At 40.0% G+C, this 16,438-nt stretch overlaps 1 protein-coding gene across 2 annotated transcripts in view; it reads right to left on the reverse strand.

Annotated features, from left to right (window-relative positions):
- Positions 1 to 16,438, reverse strand: part of NPEPPS (aminopeptidase puromycin sensitive) — a 97,623-nt gene that overhangs the window by 68,905 nt on the left and 12,280 nt on the right. For both annotated transcript variants that reach the window (XM_061587999.1, XM_061587998.1), the window contains exon 2: positions 11,465 to 11,549. In XM_061587999.1, coding sequence (XP_061443983.1) covers positions 11,465 to 11,549 — 85 coding nt within the window. The remainder of the gene's footprint in view (positions 1 to 11,464; positions 11,550 to 16,438) is intronic.

The raw sequence follows: 16,438 nt of genomic DNA on the forward strand, positions 1-16,438 counted from the left end.
GACAAGTACCTGAAAGAAGCAGGAGTTTTTGAGAGAGATGACTGTCAGAGGCATGAGTTCATCACTACATGCTGAATCAAGCCATCACAAGTGACTATGGCAAGACTGCTGTATCTGAATCAGAAGCAAATTGAATCAGAATCCAAATAAACTGCAGTTTCTTGTACTGACAGCCATTTAATATAAAAACTCACTTTAAACATGGTTTTCTGATGAAACCTGGCCATTATTTGCATATTTAGTTAAATTGATTCTTAATGAATTTCTAGGATATTTCACTAGTTATATGAAATATACTGCACAGGACATCTTTGGGCTCCTTTAGGTTTATTTTACAATACTATTCTGAGATTTCACTTATGATCTGTTATGAAATAAAAGAACTATGGCAAACTATGAAAGACTACAAGCCTTCAGAGCATTACACATATACACAATTTGCAAAGAACATCTAGCACAGATCAAAATAACTGAATATACAGAGCAATTCCTAAAATTACACAGTCGCCAGATGGTTGTCAATTAATTCATGATTCCAATTTATAGTCCTGCAATATAAAAAAGTCTGGACCCTAGCCAAAGGTTGTTCATAGGACAGACAAAGGCAACTGTTCAAACCAGAACTGCACATGCGGGATGTCGATTATATTCAGTCCTTTTATAGGACTGAAACACTCGTGTTTGGGCATTTGTCCACAGCTTCATAAGCCATAGTTTATGAAGCTCTGGATATACATTCATATCTCATCCCTCACTGTATGCCTGCTTCTGTGCAAATATCCTGGCTTGCATTAAACTGAAGTTCCCTATTCCAACTGTCACTCTGGCAAAGCTGGTTAACCAATAAGTCACAATCTGGTCAGGTGAGCCGAGGGGCCTGCAGCATGTAAATGAAATCTTTAAACAATTCATACATTTGGCTTGGTTTTGGTTTTTAAAAGGTACTTAATGAATGCACCGCCCCCTTCCCTAACCCCACTCTACAATTTCTGCCCTGGCAGTGAGAACACACATGCATCCAGATAAGGAAGCACATATGCACAAAGCACATATGCAAGCCAATGAACCACCACTGAAAATATGCCATCCTGAAAACAGCCTTTTCTTTAACAATTTCAAATGATGCATATAATACTGACCAATTCCAAAGCAAGATGAAGTAAGTACACCTATCACTAGCAGCAGTGGAAAGAAACAGGGCTGACTGTTGGTATAAATAAAAACCAGAGCTTGGAAGATTACTTTTTAAAGTAATAAATTACAGTTACATGGCCCAAAAAGTAGTAATTACCATCACAATTACTGAAAGTAACTGATTACTTTACTTTTTCTGAAAAGTAATCACTGCAATTACGTTTCAGTTACTTTTTTTAAAAAAAGCCTGCAAGGTGCTGGCCTTGGCTGCTGCACATCGAAGTAGCCTAAAACAACATTAAAAATAAACACACACATACAGAGATAGTAGAATTCTTTTTATACATAAGATAGCAATGGTGGTCTCTCTGCTGGTAAGGGAGGTGGGGAGAGAAGCAGAGGCCACTACTCTGATCTTTGCACGTCAAACCAAATGCAACCTCCCCCCAGCCAGCAAGCATAACCTCTCTCACTGAACCACCTCCCGGATCCTGCCCTGCCACCAACTAAGGGACACTCACCCAAGCAAACATTTTCCCCTGAGATGCAAAAAGTTAAAATACTGCAAATGCAGCACAGTAGCCAGAGAGGGTGGTGGAGGCCACTTTGAACACCAAGTGCAAACACAGTATATTCTCATTCTCATTCTTTCTCTCTTTCTCACTCACTCACTCTTTTTTCACCTCCACAGTTCTTTATCTCCATTATGCTGCTGCCTCCTTCCCCTCCTTTATGCATGGTCTTGCCCTCCGGCTCCTTTTTCCTTCCATTCCACCACCACCATCCATTTTTTTAAACAATTGTTTTCTCCACTCCACCCCATCTCACTCTCCACCTCCTCCCACATCGCCTCGACCCACCCACAACGCATGAGGGAACAGCAACACTGCAGAGAAGCCCAGTTTGAGGCACATGATTTTCATCCACAAATCAGAGGAGCTTTCCCCCCCCACAAGTAATGCCCAAAAGTAATGCTGGAAACATACAATTACTCCACAAAAGTAATAACATTACTCCTATTACAATCAAAATGTAAAGGAATTACCTACTCGTTCCTCAAAAAGTAACGAATTACAAGTATAGAATGAATCAATGAATTACAAGTAATTCATTACTTGTAACAAATTACTTCCAAGCTCTGATAAAAACACTTGGTCAGTGGTGAATGGCCTGGATTCTTGAACTTGGTTTTCTGTGGTCTCAGGGCCCACTGTTATGTTCTCTCAAGATACTGGGAGTTAAATCTGGGACTTCTTAGATCTAAAGCTTGCATTCTTAACACTAAGCTTACATCAAGCCCTCTCATTTTCAGGAAATTATTGAAATAAATATATTTAAACTTGCATGTTTGTGCATGATTTGTTTAACATAATGTCCAGTATCTTGCAGCTCCTAAGCCAAATCTGCTTCCTGAAACTTTGTTCTCTTTTCTCAATTGATTATTCATGTCTTTAGAGAAGTTTTGTTTTTTTCTAAAGAACCTGGAATTCTTGTTGAGGACTACGGTTGGGGAAAAGAAACAAGAAGGCAGGTGGGGGATAATGGTGTTACTTTGAAGCATTAAGAATGCTTTTAAAAGCAAGCAGTATGAAGCTAGTTCCTGTCTGGACTGGTGGAGATTTCAGGATTTCCTTTCCTGTTGCTGGGTAAAGAAGCCTTACAAAGTTATTTCAGCCACCAACAGGATTTCTGATTTTATAGAAGGCATTTAGATGATGGAGCTGTTCTTCCCAGCTGGGAGGGGGATTTAAGAGCTTCTGAAAATTAGTGGTGACATTCCAATGATTCTTAAAGGAGGCATTTAAAAAGTGTAATATTTACACTTGTCCAGAGAGAATTCATTATAGGACTTAGCAGAAGCTTTTAGTAGTTATGAACTTGCCAAGTCTCAGGGAAATATCTTAGAACACAGTGTAAACGTAAATGGAGTTCCACAAAAGACCCACTCATCCTCCCTTTCCCTTTAATTATTATTCATTTCTCTTTAGACCTGTGATCGATTCTTAACTTGTGTGTAAATTACCAACCCCCTCCTCATGGCTGGAAAAATCCCTGGCAAATAAAATCGTGATGTTAGTGCCTTGGGACTTTGAAACAGAGTTGTAGCGCTACTGCTACTGGTATGATAGTGGTCAGTCAATCTGAGTCAAAGCACTGTGGCAAAGGGCCAAGCCAGTGCATTTCTTCACCTTTTGAGACTTGCCATTACTAGCATGCTTCATAGGTGGTTGAAGTTAACAGTTCAGATCACTGCTGATGTCCATGCTGAAGATTGGGGAAAAGAAATAACAAGAGGAAACACAGGGTTGGGCACAGCTTTTGCATTTATAGCAGTTTTCTCAGTTTCTTATATGTAAATGCACTGCCTTCAAGTCGATTCCGACTTATGGCAACCCTATGAATAGGGTTTTCATGAGGCTGAAAGGCAGGGACTGGCCCAAGGTCACCCAGTGAGCCTCATGGCTATGTGGGGATTCGAACCCTGGTCTCCCAGGTTGTAGTCCAACACCTTAACCACTGCTATTAAATAGTTGTCCAAGGCTAAAGGCTTGCTCAGCCACTTGGGGGCATAAGTGAGCAGTGGTCCAAGTTATTTGTGGACTGAATTTGTCTGTTCTAAAGGGCTTAAGTGGCCTCCACATTCTTAGATCTATTTTTGTAACTAATTCTCATCTTGGTTGTTAAGATGTGAATGCTCTAGCAGATTTCAATAGTTTTCCCTAAACGAGCAGATTTCTTCATGTTTAGTATACTAGCAACTTAGTGCTGGAACACCTCCTCCCAACCATTACCAGGCAGAATTCGCTTACCACAAGCTGAGAACTACAGCATATTGTGCAGAAGCGGCTTGTCTCAAGCCAGGAAAACATAGAAACACTGTTTGAACACCCAACTCCTACTGCACACAAACTAATGTTCTCTAATTACTAACAGTGTGCACTGTCTGATCACTGAAAAAGAGCTATCTACTTATTTGCTTTACTTTCTTTGTATTTAACATTTACATGGCACTTTTAATTTACAAGGCGGTTTATCACCGTGTGTGATAGAGCCCTACTATCTATATTTTAACATGTTACCTTATAGTGCATGAGTATGCATGGCTTGCCTCATGCCCCATGGCAAAGGTTAGACGTGGAAACAAGTGTTCCAAAACCAAGACTACCAGAGGACAATGTCTCTCAAAAGTTACTCTAGCTTTTGCTCTTAAAACAATCCTGTATTCATATTGACCATTAACCCAATATCTGCATCAGTGGCAAACAAATAGCGCAGTATTTCATTCTGCAGAGCAACCAAAAATGTAAAAGCATCACACATGCTTGTCAGAGTTGAGTTAAATAAAGGCATTGACTTCTGACTCTTACCAACAGGTGCCACAAAGCATTTCCCCAGTAAATCCTCCACCAGATACATTCTATTCCACTTTCAAAGCCATTATGCTCTGGCAGCCTCCCAAACTGAATCAAATTTCTTAACCCTATCAAAATAATAGTCACAGTATTTGAATAAACCTATTAAGAATACATTTCCAGAGCAACAAAGCCATGCACTTAGCATACTAACAACTATAAAACAGTTCAAAAGAAAAGGGAACTTACTGGGCATACTAGGAAATTTTACAAGACAAATTCAGGTTAAGATTCAGGATTAATATCAATTATCATTACTATGCCACAGGATCTTAGTTTTTTGCTTTTAACTTTATAATGATAAATTGAGTTATTAGCTCTTTATATTAAATTCCACAATTAGCAGCTCCAAACTAGCCTTAAGAATTATCTACTTAGGCATTATGTCAAACCAATGATCCACTTTATCACATTATTCCTGACAGATGAGAGCCAGACATTCTGAGATGTGAAGAAGCAGGGCACAAATATCACTGCTTCCACATTCTGGGAACCCCAAATTCTATAGGAAAGTTGTGGTTTATAAAAACATCAGTCCCTGCTGATAGGACAGTAGGAGCCAAAAACTGCATGCATGCTACTTTCAAACACTGGCAGCACAAGACAGCACACAGGCAGGAGCTCTCAACCAGCAGGGCTTCCTGGCTTAAACAAGGGGTAGATGATGCAGCAGATCCCTGGGCTCAGCAAAACCCACGCAACTTCAGAGATGTCGACCACAGTGTACCTGTGAGCAGGGTGCTTCTATTGCATTTAACTGTCCTAGAGCCACCTCCATTTAGAAAGACATATTGATCCAACCAAGGCAGCATTTCTCCCAACTGTGGGCCAGGGACCACTAGCAGGACTCTGCACCACAGTCTGGTCGTGCATTACTTTTTGGTTCAACAGATACTAGCAGCAGCAGCAGCTCACCACATACGTAACGCATAGGCTCATGTAGGAGCAGGAGCTGGCTAGAAAGCTAAGACTGTTGCATACAAAACTGTAGAGGAGGAATGGAAATGGACAACGTGACCTGCTGAATGTGAGGGAAGGAAGAACTGAGTGAGAGGAAAAGGAGATGCTCCTTGAACTGCACTGAATTTTCTTGCTCCTCCGCTGCACACACAGGCACACACCAGTGCTCCTTCTTTAGTGTCTTGCCAATTTAGGAGCCCATTCAGGATAAGAAGTAAGTTGTTAGAGAAGGAACATTTGAATGTAAAAAGGGATTAGAGAGGAAAGAAACTGGCAGTTTGGGTGATAAATAGGGCACAGGTTAAGTGTGAAAGGAAAAGAAATGACAGGAAAAGTAAAAATACTTGGAGGCAGGGGGATATAAAATAAAAAGCTTTACTACTTAGAACCTCTGGATCAGCTAATTGCTCTTTAAATGAAGAGGCTAGACCACAGTACCTCTAAAGCCAGTGTCTGTCTCTTAGCTTGAGAAAAGCAGAACTGTGGATCTCCCTGTCACAAGGAAATAGCAACATAGGAAGCTGCCTTATAATGAATCAGACCACTGGTTCATCCACCTCAGCATTGTCTACCCTGACTGGCAGCAACTCTCCAGGGTTTCAGGTGTGGAGGGATCTCTCCTAGCCCTATCTGGCGATGCTGGGGATTCAATCTGGGACCTTCTGCATGGAAGGCAGATGCTCTACCAATGAGCTATGACCCTTCCCCAACTCTGTGACAAAGAATTTAGTAATTTAAAAGAGGGGTTAGGTATCAATTGAAAATGATCCAACTGTCACCTGATTATGCCTATGTATCTCCACCTTCATCCAGTGCCATTTTTTGTACTGGCTCCAACTCTTGTATTGCCAGTTTGTGACATGCTCAAGCAGACCCTGGTTTGAGAACCCCTCAGCTAAGGAAGCATGAATGTAGAAACAGGCTTTAATGAACAGAACTCCTTAGAGCATAGGTCTTCAACCAGCCGGTAAGGACCAAAGGTAGGTTGCGAGATCATGCCAGATAGGTTTCAGTAAAGCTGTTATTGCCATGTTGTACTCCAGCTAAGGTTGACTAGATCGGACAAGTACTACATGTGGTGTCTGAGTTAGGATGTGTTTTTCTGATGAGACACTCATTTTATCAATTTCCATGAAAGCTGCAACGTGGCAAGAGAAAGGCATGAACCTTTTCCAATAAGTACAGATTTCTGGCTTATCATATGCCCCACCTTTCTATAGTTATGCCTGTAGGGAAGAAGCTCTATATGGAGCATGGGCACTCTGCTCACTTTCTAGTCTATTTCTATGGCTTTCTAGACTTCTCAAATATACATATGCTGGGGACCAGAATGCATAAATGCCTAAGATAAATGGTTCTGCCCACAGCATCAGCTCTTGTTGTGGGCTCAGCAGCAGCTCATCTCACAGTCTGAGAATTTCTTCTGTCTTTTTAGAAAGAAAATTAAGATGGTAGAAAAGTGCACTCTCTTACTATCTCAGTGAGAAGCGTGTGTACGCCCACTTGGGCTGCAGCACTTCAGACGTGGAGGGTAAGAGAAGAGTTACAGGATAGAATGCTTCTCTGTACAAAAAACTAGCTTGTGCAGGATAAGGGACCTGAAATAGACCCCCACAGCACCATCTGCAGTATGAAGTGATATGACCCAAACAGGTTTACCACCTCAATGAGAATTAGATTCTTGTTTCTGAATAATGAGAGACTTGCTGTTTCCAAAAATGTGCATCATCTGACCAACTTTGCTCCCCCACACCATAAAAAGTCACACAGCTCTTGGGGTGGACTGTCCAAAACATAAAGCAACACCACAGTTTGAACCAAGCTTTTTGTCCACTATATGGTTAACATTAAATTGACAGGCTCCAAAACTGCTGGAGCCATACCCAAACTCTGCTCCTTACTCTGCTTCCAACTTTCTGCAGTTTCTTTTCCAAAATATGTCCTTTGAACACTGCTTCCTGAGAATAAAAGTGCATACCCTGCAGCAAGACTGAAAGGTTTCTATTCACCAGATTATAAAAGGCAATGTATCATATTTCTTTAGGTCTTCCACAGATCTACCCACAAGTAAAAACACACTTTTAACTGTTGTGCAGGTAAATCCCTCTTATGATTCCCATTAGACACAATTTAGATTAAATTGAAGTAGTAAGTACTCAGAAACATTGAAGCTACAGATTTAATTATTCCTGTGCTTTAAATATCACTTGCTTTGTCATTATGACCACCCTGAAGGTACTGATGCTCACCATTCTATAGATGGAAAACTGATTGAGAACAAGGAACATGAAATGCTTCCACAGCCTAGAAGCCAACAGCAACATTTTAGACATCTGGTATTTTTCAGTCCAGCCCAAGGTCACCCAGTAAGTCTTTATTGAGGAGGGATTTAAACCGTCATCTCTCAGGTCCAATACTCTATCCATTGGCTCACACTATCACTGGAAAGATGCAGAAAGCAACCTTGTTCAACATTCCAAAAGAAGAATCTATTCACTAGTTTCATCCCACCTGCCCCCACCAATCAACTGTATTCTCTTCAAACCACACCAAAGACATGCAATTTGTTTTTTATTTTTTAAAAAAGTTACTCTTGAAGATCCAAATGACTCCAAAAAGTGAGCTCTCATCACTAAGTTCATACTAAGACCAAAAAAAGTATTAATAAGAAAACCAAACATTTTTGGACACAGGCAAGTTGTTATCAGGGTGTATGGATCTTCTCCTTTGACATGTCATAGAAAAAAATATGGAAACTTTGTATCAGATAGAAGATCCAGTCAGCTCAATACGGAAATGTAAAAAATGTCTCATTGCCTATGCCTGAGAGGTTCCCTATTCCCTACACTGTTGCAATGCTAGAAAGAATTTTCCACTAAGTCGTGACATGTCAAGTTAATATGGAGTGGGGCAGGGGGCCACACTAGGGAACTCCACTGCATGAAAGGATTTAACATATGATGGACACCATGAGCACCACACTATGAGAAGTCATGGAGACCAACTTAACTGACTGGATCCAACTAGCCTCTAGGATATGGTCCCTTTAGACAGATCTGGGTCTCACAAAAGCTCAAGAAACAGAGGTTGAACTGTTCTGATTATCTTGGAAGTACACATACAACCTGTTCTGCTCAAGGATGTACACTCCCCTGAAGCAGCAGATATGCATCTTGGGAGTACTCCTGGACCCAGCCTTTCACTTGCATGCCCATGTGGAGGCAGTGACCAGGAGCTCCATCTAACATGCCAGCTGTATCATTTTCTGCAGAAACCAGACCTTGCCTCAATTATTCATACTCTGCTCTCCTCCCAGTAAATTATTATAACATGCTTTACATGGAACTTCCCTTGAAGATAAGTCTGGAAGCTTCAGTACTGACCAAGCTGGAAGATCAGATCATGTTAAACCAGTCCTTTGCCAGCTACACTGTTCACCAATCAGTTTTCAGGCTCAGCTCAAGCCCTGAACAGGCTGGGACCAGAGTATCTTAAGGACTGCCTCTTCACCTTGAGTCATATAGCGGCTCCCAATATTTTATAGGGCCAACTGCTGCTTTTAAAACTGCACTTGTTTTTAACTGCTGTTTAGTTTTTAGGATGCCTTTTGTCTTGTTCTATAAAATGCTGATTTATTTTTATATATATTTGTATATCACAATTTCATAAAAAATATCAAAGTGGTTTACAACAATTATAATAAAATAAAAGACCACACAAAAATTAAAACAGATCACCAGCTGACTATTATGGAAAATGTTGTGTAAGCCACTTTGTGTACTCTTGTAGAAAAATGGAGCATACATTCATAAGTGATAGTAGTAATAAATAAAATATTCATTAGCCTGATGCATTCCAGTTAATAGTCAACCTCTTCCTCCACTGTTAACAGATCTGCCTTTATGTCCATACCAGGGGTGAGAAACTAGATGCAGCTGGTGGCCAGATCCTTAATTTTCACATTCCCCTCGCCCAAGGACCAACTTTGACAAGTGGGTGGGGCGTCACTCCCTACAGGCTGCATGAGAGCAGCAATTCTGGGGCATGTGCAAAATTCCAGCTGAATTGAGCTTTCTGATAACACCATCCATGTGCTGTTACCAGGTATCCAGTGGTTTGAGCTCTGCAGATAATCCAGAAACCCAGATTCCTGCCAGCTCAATTGTGCTGACATGGATTTAAACAGAACCCACGCCTATTAAATTGTGATAAACTTCTTAATCAAGAGAGAAGAGGAGGTATCCAGATGACAGGGTCACCAAGAATCCTCTCTATTTTCAATACCACCTTTTGCATTTTACAATTCTACATAAATGGCATAGGATCAGGTGATTGAAAGAGACAGATTATCTACTCCAATCTCCTATTGTAGGGCAGACCACAACGATGGAATTCACTATAAGAAGATACAGTGATGGCCACCAATTTGGGTGGCTTAAAAGGGGATTAGATAAATTCATGAGGGTAAGGCCATCAATGGTTAGTAGTCATGATGGCTATGTACCATCTCTGATCATCACTTGATGCAGCGCATCTCTGATCATCACTTGATGGAAATTATAAGCAGGAGAGGGCAACTACATTCATTGGCTCCCCACAGGCATCTGGTTAACCACAGTGGAAACAATACTGGACTAGACAGGCCTTTGATCTGACCCAGCAGGGCTCTTCTTCTGTTCCTGTACTGACACCACCACACACAACCAATGCAATTCAAGCCAATGTGCTACAAACAGAGCAGCCAAATCACAAAAAAGCTGTCTACAAAACAAACAAGTTTCAGATTACTCATTCAAGTACCTCAAGGCACACATTCTAGAGGAAGATGGATCGCTGTCCAAGTCAGATTCTGAGCAAAATGTCTCCATGGCATATTAAACAGGTTTTTCATCTAAGAGTGGCCTGCAACTTACAATCCTCCAAAACAAAAACAGCATACCAACCATGTGTGCTGTACTGCCAGATACTCAACAATCCCTCTGTGGCAAGCAAAAACAGGTTTGCATCAGGGGTCGGTCACCATAGATGGCTAATAAATTATATCCAGTTTGCAAGATTACATGTTTGCAGGCCTGGAACAAAGTATTCAACAGTTGAAAATATTGAAGTAATCATGCTGGCAGCCATTACACTGTCTTGTTCATCAGGAGTCTTCACTTTCTTGAAGAACTGGGATAAGCCATATTCTTATCAGATCCCAGATTTCCACCACTATAGCCCAGTTCTCATGCTGCACTAAGCCAAACCATGGCTAAGCATGAATGAGCAAGCTGCATAATGATATGACAGAGGAAGATGTTTTGGAAGTTAAAAAGTGATAATGGCCTGGTTCATGGAAATACTAAGCCAAATAATGGCTTTGTGTGAATAAGAAAGTGTGTGAGTACACAAAGTGAAAACCATAGCCATTTCATCCTCCTTGAGCCCTGCTGCTGTCCACTACTCAAAATCAAGCCATGGTTTAGCTTAGAATTAAACCACAAGCCTAGCTTCACACGAATCTCCCCCAAAGAAACCACGAGCAATAAGACAAGAACAAACCTTGGCTACAGCCCATGCTGTGTTTGGAGTGAGACAAACCGCAAGCCCAGTTTCACAAATAACACTAACCTAAACAACAGCTTGACTCATGGTAACATGGCAGCAGCAGGACCAGGGCAGGAGCAAACCAGCTGCAGTTTTCACTCTGTATACCCACATGCTTGCTCATTCACACTTAGCCATTGTTTAGTTTAGTGTTATTCATGACCAGGACATTATCACTTTTTTACTTCAAAACATCTTCTTTCATATCACGCAGCAAATTTTAGATGTCATTCAAAATGTAGAATAAATAGGCTACCTTCAAGTCACTATATCAAAATAACCAGGAAACAGTACAAAACTAAGTTGATTAGTTGATCAATATTGTGTCTGGTAACCGAACACACAGAAACTTCATTCAGATTTCCTCTTACCTTCATCCCCCTCTGGTGCATAGGAAGCTGTAATGATGTCGATGTCAGCACAATTCATCACAATCTGATTGGTCGCCTGTTTCACCTGCAAATGACACATTCCGCTTTATAACTTGATCTTTCATGTAACATTGAGCATGGTACAAACAATCTAAAATATAGTTCAACAAGCTGGTAAATTATTTAACTTTTCGAGGAGCTTCAATGCAAATAAAACCCAAGACTAATATTTTCCCATTTACCCATACAGCTTTTTCATAGAAGTGATTGTTTCTAACATAGTGAACAACCATTAGAATTATACCTTTATAACAAGTTCTATAACCTCACAGTGAACAGCTTCCCTCTGGATAAGGAGCTTACCAGACCTAAAGGAGAGAAATCTGCATGGAACAATTGGAGAGCCAACTGGAATTTGGGAGTTATGGTACTCAACACCAATGTATCAGCTAGGACTAGAAACCTCCTGAACTGTGGCCATGCAACTGCCTAGAAATTTGAAATGTCTCCAGAAAACCAAAATAGTTTCTCAGCTCTCCACATGCTGGTGTGTTTATAAAAAAAGGTTGATTTCCAGGAATTTAATTCTTTATTTCAATCTAACCTACTCATGCTATTTGAGATGTTAAGGAGTTAAAACTTCTTTCCAGTGCCTAGATGACTAAAATACTATTCCATTTCTGCATGCACCAGTTAAAAAGCCACAAATCCCCAAATTATACAAATTTGTTCAAATTCCAAGGATGAATTCAGAAGACTATCATTCCCATCAACATCACATCACACACACCACAGATGTGTAGCTGCCATGCACTGAGAATCAATTGAAACTCACAGGTCCAGCACACAAAGGCCTCCACAATCTATGTTAGTCAGGAAAGCTGGATTTTCAGTCTGTCCAACAAGATCCCTTTAGCAAACTAGTTCCACTCAATTAAACCATGGCAACTATGTAACATGTCAATGAGGGGGGGCAACAGTTCGTCCAAATTTAGCCTAAAGGGATTGATGCTACATTTACCTTTAAAGGCAAGCCATTAAAACCCTACACTGGGGCTTCCCACCAGATGCAGCCAGTTACGGATAATGGAGTTGGGAGTCCAACAACATAAGGCATCACGGTGGATTGATTTAAATCACCAAGAGAAACACTTGATTTAAATCAAGTTTGTCACTTACAGTTCTTCACATATTTCTTAAACAATGGTGCAAATCTGATTTCTAAAACATGTTAATTTACAACTCAATACAGCATTTCACAAGGAGAGTACATTTTGTGTAATTGTTTAGATAACTTGATTTTTATTTATTTAGGAAATAGTACATAATAGTGACAGTGTCAATCTGCTGATGCTTGTCTTTTCGAGAAAAGAAGTACAGAATGGAGTTCCCTAGGGAAGTTGAGTTATGCTAAACTAAAACAGGGGAAGTTATTATTACTACTACTACTACTACCACCACCCGCCCTTCACCTAGAGGTCCCAGGGTAGGTTACAACCATTTTAAAACACATAAAACAGTTAAAAACAACCTAAACAACATCACAGAAAATAAAGTGGGTCCTAAAAATATACAACTCAGATATCGAAGGCCAGGGTAAAGAGGTACATCTTCAGCATTCGCCGAACGTTGTACAGTGAAGTTGCCAGATGCACCTCAGTAGGGAGGGAGTTCCACAGCTTAGGGGCTACCAAAGAAAATGCCCTCTCCCAGGCCACCACCCCTCCCGAGCTTCTGAGGGTGGTGGAACTACCAAAAGGGCTCAACACCCAAGAGAGTATGTAGGAAAGTAAGTAGTTTTTCAGATATTTACGACCTAAGTTGTTTAGGGCTGTAAATGCTAACGTGAGCACCTTAAACTGGGCCCAGAAACAAACTGGCAACCAATGCAGTTGTTTTAAAACAGGGGTTATATGAGTTCTAAAAGAAATCCCTGCCAGTAATCTGGCTGCTGCATTTTGGACCAGTTGAAGTTTCTGAGTCATCTTCAAGGGCAGCCTGCATTACAATAATCCAGACTGGAAGTTACCAGAGCATGGAGCACTGTAGCCAAGTCTTTTCTGTCCAAAAGGGGCCAAAGCTGGCAAACCAACAGGAAGTAGAAAAAGGTACTCCTAGCCACTGAAGCCACCTGAAGCTCCAGTGACAGTATTGGATCAAGAAGTACCCCCAGACTAAGGACCTGCTCCTTCAAGAAAGAGCAACCCCATCCAGAACAGGCTACCTTCCCACCTCCTGGACATGAGAACTCTGGACAGATAACACTTCTCTCTTGTCAAGATTCAGCCTCAATTTAATGGCCCACATCCAGTCCATCACTGCTTCCAAGCACCAGGAGGATCGCATTCCTATCTTTCTCCCGAAGGTATCATCAACCAGGGCAACTAAGGCAATGCCTTACACTGCCATGGCCAGACCTGAAACCAGACTGGAACAGATTCAAGTAATCAGTTTCCTCTAAACATGCTTGAAGCTGGACCGCCACTACTTCTCAAGCACCTAGACTTATGGCACCACCATTATGGTCTGCCATGATGTTCCAAAATATGTAATATCAAAGAAGAAAATGACACCCAGTGACAACTCTTAACTCCACCTTTCTGTACCATAAACTTGGGTCATAGATTCTAAACCTAGTTAACTGATTAAACAAGTAGTAAGGAGCTATGCTTTTTTTCTATTAAAATCCCAACATAGCAAACAGCTTGGTGAATAATATTAATACTAAAAGGCATAGAATCTTGATGAATGATGCATCCCCATATTGCATTACGAAGTGAATTATTCAATTTACTAAAAAAATTGAGCCACATTGCTCTTCAGACATATCCACATCTTCATCCACATCATTTTCTCCCAATAAGCAGGTTTCATTATGACATTTCATCCTACTTGCAACTAGGCCCTGCATCTCCTTCTTGCACTGTTTACACTTTGCACGCTTTCCTTTTTTGCCCAGGGAAGGAATTTCCTCAAAATATTTCCATACAGGGTCTCTCTTACACCCAGAAGCCGTGACAGTTTTTCTGTGGCAAAAGTGTGGGGGAATACAGGAACTGGAAACTGTGTGTGTACTATAATGTCTTCCTTTTTTTCTTTCCATTCCTCTCCCTATTCCTTTCTACTCTTTCTCCAGCTGCTCTTTTCTATAGCATCTCTGTCCTAATTCCTTTGCCTTGTGTGGACCAGGTCAACCACCACATAACCTTAGAACAATAATCACATTCTTATCCAGCCTGTGTCTTTGCACATGTAACTTTAGTCAGAGAAACAGCAACTGAAAGTCCAGAACTTCCAAAAAGCAAGTGTTTGTAGTTAGGTTGGGCAGAGCCATTTTCATGAGATAAAATGTAGGTTTGACATGTTTGTAATAAGATGGAATTGAATGAGAGAGAAATTTACTATTTTATTAATGCTTTTTTTAACAAATAAAAAATCCTATTTAAATTTAAAAATCCATTTTTTATTCTTTTTAAAAAATCACTGAGTCTTATTCAACCTTTAATGAATGCACAATCTATACCTTCACATGAGCAATGTGAGAGTCTGTTTTTGAATGAAGCTTCACTGCCACTTAAATACAAAAATGTTTTAATTTAAAATTCTTGCAAATACATAAGGAAACCTTTGTGAAGTGCCAGAAAACATTTACAGGAACCAAGTTAATGGTTAAATATAATTAAATGTTCAGCTCCACGAAGACCCACAAACAAGGCATCAACAAATTACACACCCAGGCAGCAGATTATACAATATGTGAGCTTGTGAAAATGTATTCATGCTAGCACAGTCCACTTGCTTTCAATGAGACTCCACCAACATGACAGACTCAAGATTTAATCTTGTTTGAAAGCACCAAAAGAAAGCATCCAAACGCAATTCAACATACAACATTTTGTACTGCAGACCAATTTTAAATGCAGACATTAAATGCTGTGTAGGGAAGCAGATACATTAAGGAAAGAACTATGCAATAATGATTAATATATGAAAGCCTATTACAGAGCAGGAAAAGCTGTTATCTGGATATAAGCTAGTACAAATATGAATACTGACATGAGACCTATGAAAAAAGAATCAAATAATTTTAACAGAAACTGGATTATATCCAACTATGTTTTACTCTGAGTAGATCCGTTAAAATATGTGGACCTACATTACTCATGCCCATTAATTTCAATGGGTCTGCTCAGAATATGACTAATGTTGGATACAACCTTGTAAGCTCATTAAAAACATTCACTATAAGTTTTCCCACATACCACCTTACAGTAAGTAAGTTCTGGAAACATGTCATCCTTGATTATGGCCTATTAATTTGATGGCTTGCACAACTGCAGAGAATATCAGCTGTTGTGGACTACAACACCCATCATATTTTACCACTGGCCCTACTGGCTGGAGTTGATGGGAGTTGTGGTACATAACATCTGGAGGGCACAATGTTGGCTATCCCTACTTTAAGGATCTTATTGGCATCATGTAGAATTATAGCATATGTGGATTTTCCTATGTCTTTCGTTTCCAATTTAAACAACAAAGAATGTTGTTGCAATTGCTCTTTATGTATATTTATTTTTAATTATTAATTTAACATAATTTGTATACTACTTAATTGTAAAAATGTCTAAGTGGTTTAAATAAAATATAAAACATATATTAAAATTATCAGTGAATGCCAGAAATTAAAAACAAATTGACCTAACAAATGTCAACATACAAATAAATTCAGCCATTAACAATATATATTGTAAAATAAAATACATGTCAGCTTTATATATCTGGGCAGGCTTGCCTGAACAAAAAAGTGTTTAGGAGGTGCCAAAAACAGAACAGTGAAGGTGGCTAATGGGCCCTAACCAGTCCTGGGCCCTAATTCAGAGTGTCATCAGCATACTGGTGGCACTTTGCTCCAAATCTCTTAATTACTACTCCCAGCAGCTTTATATAAATAATAAATAAGATTGAGGAAAA

This window comes from Rhineura floridana, chromosome 11 (assembly GCF_030035675.1).
Source record: "Rhineura floridana isolate rRhiFlo1 chromosome 11, rRhiFlo1.hap2, whole genome shotgun sequence".
Taxonomy (NCBI): domain Eukaryota; kingdom Metazoa; phylum Chordata; class Lepidosauria; order Squamata; family Rhineuridae; genus Rhineura; species Rhineura floridana.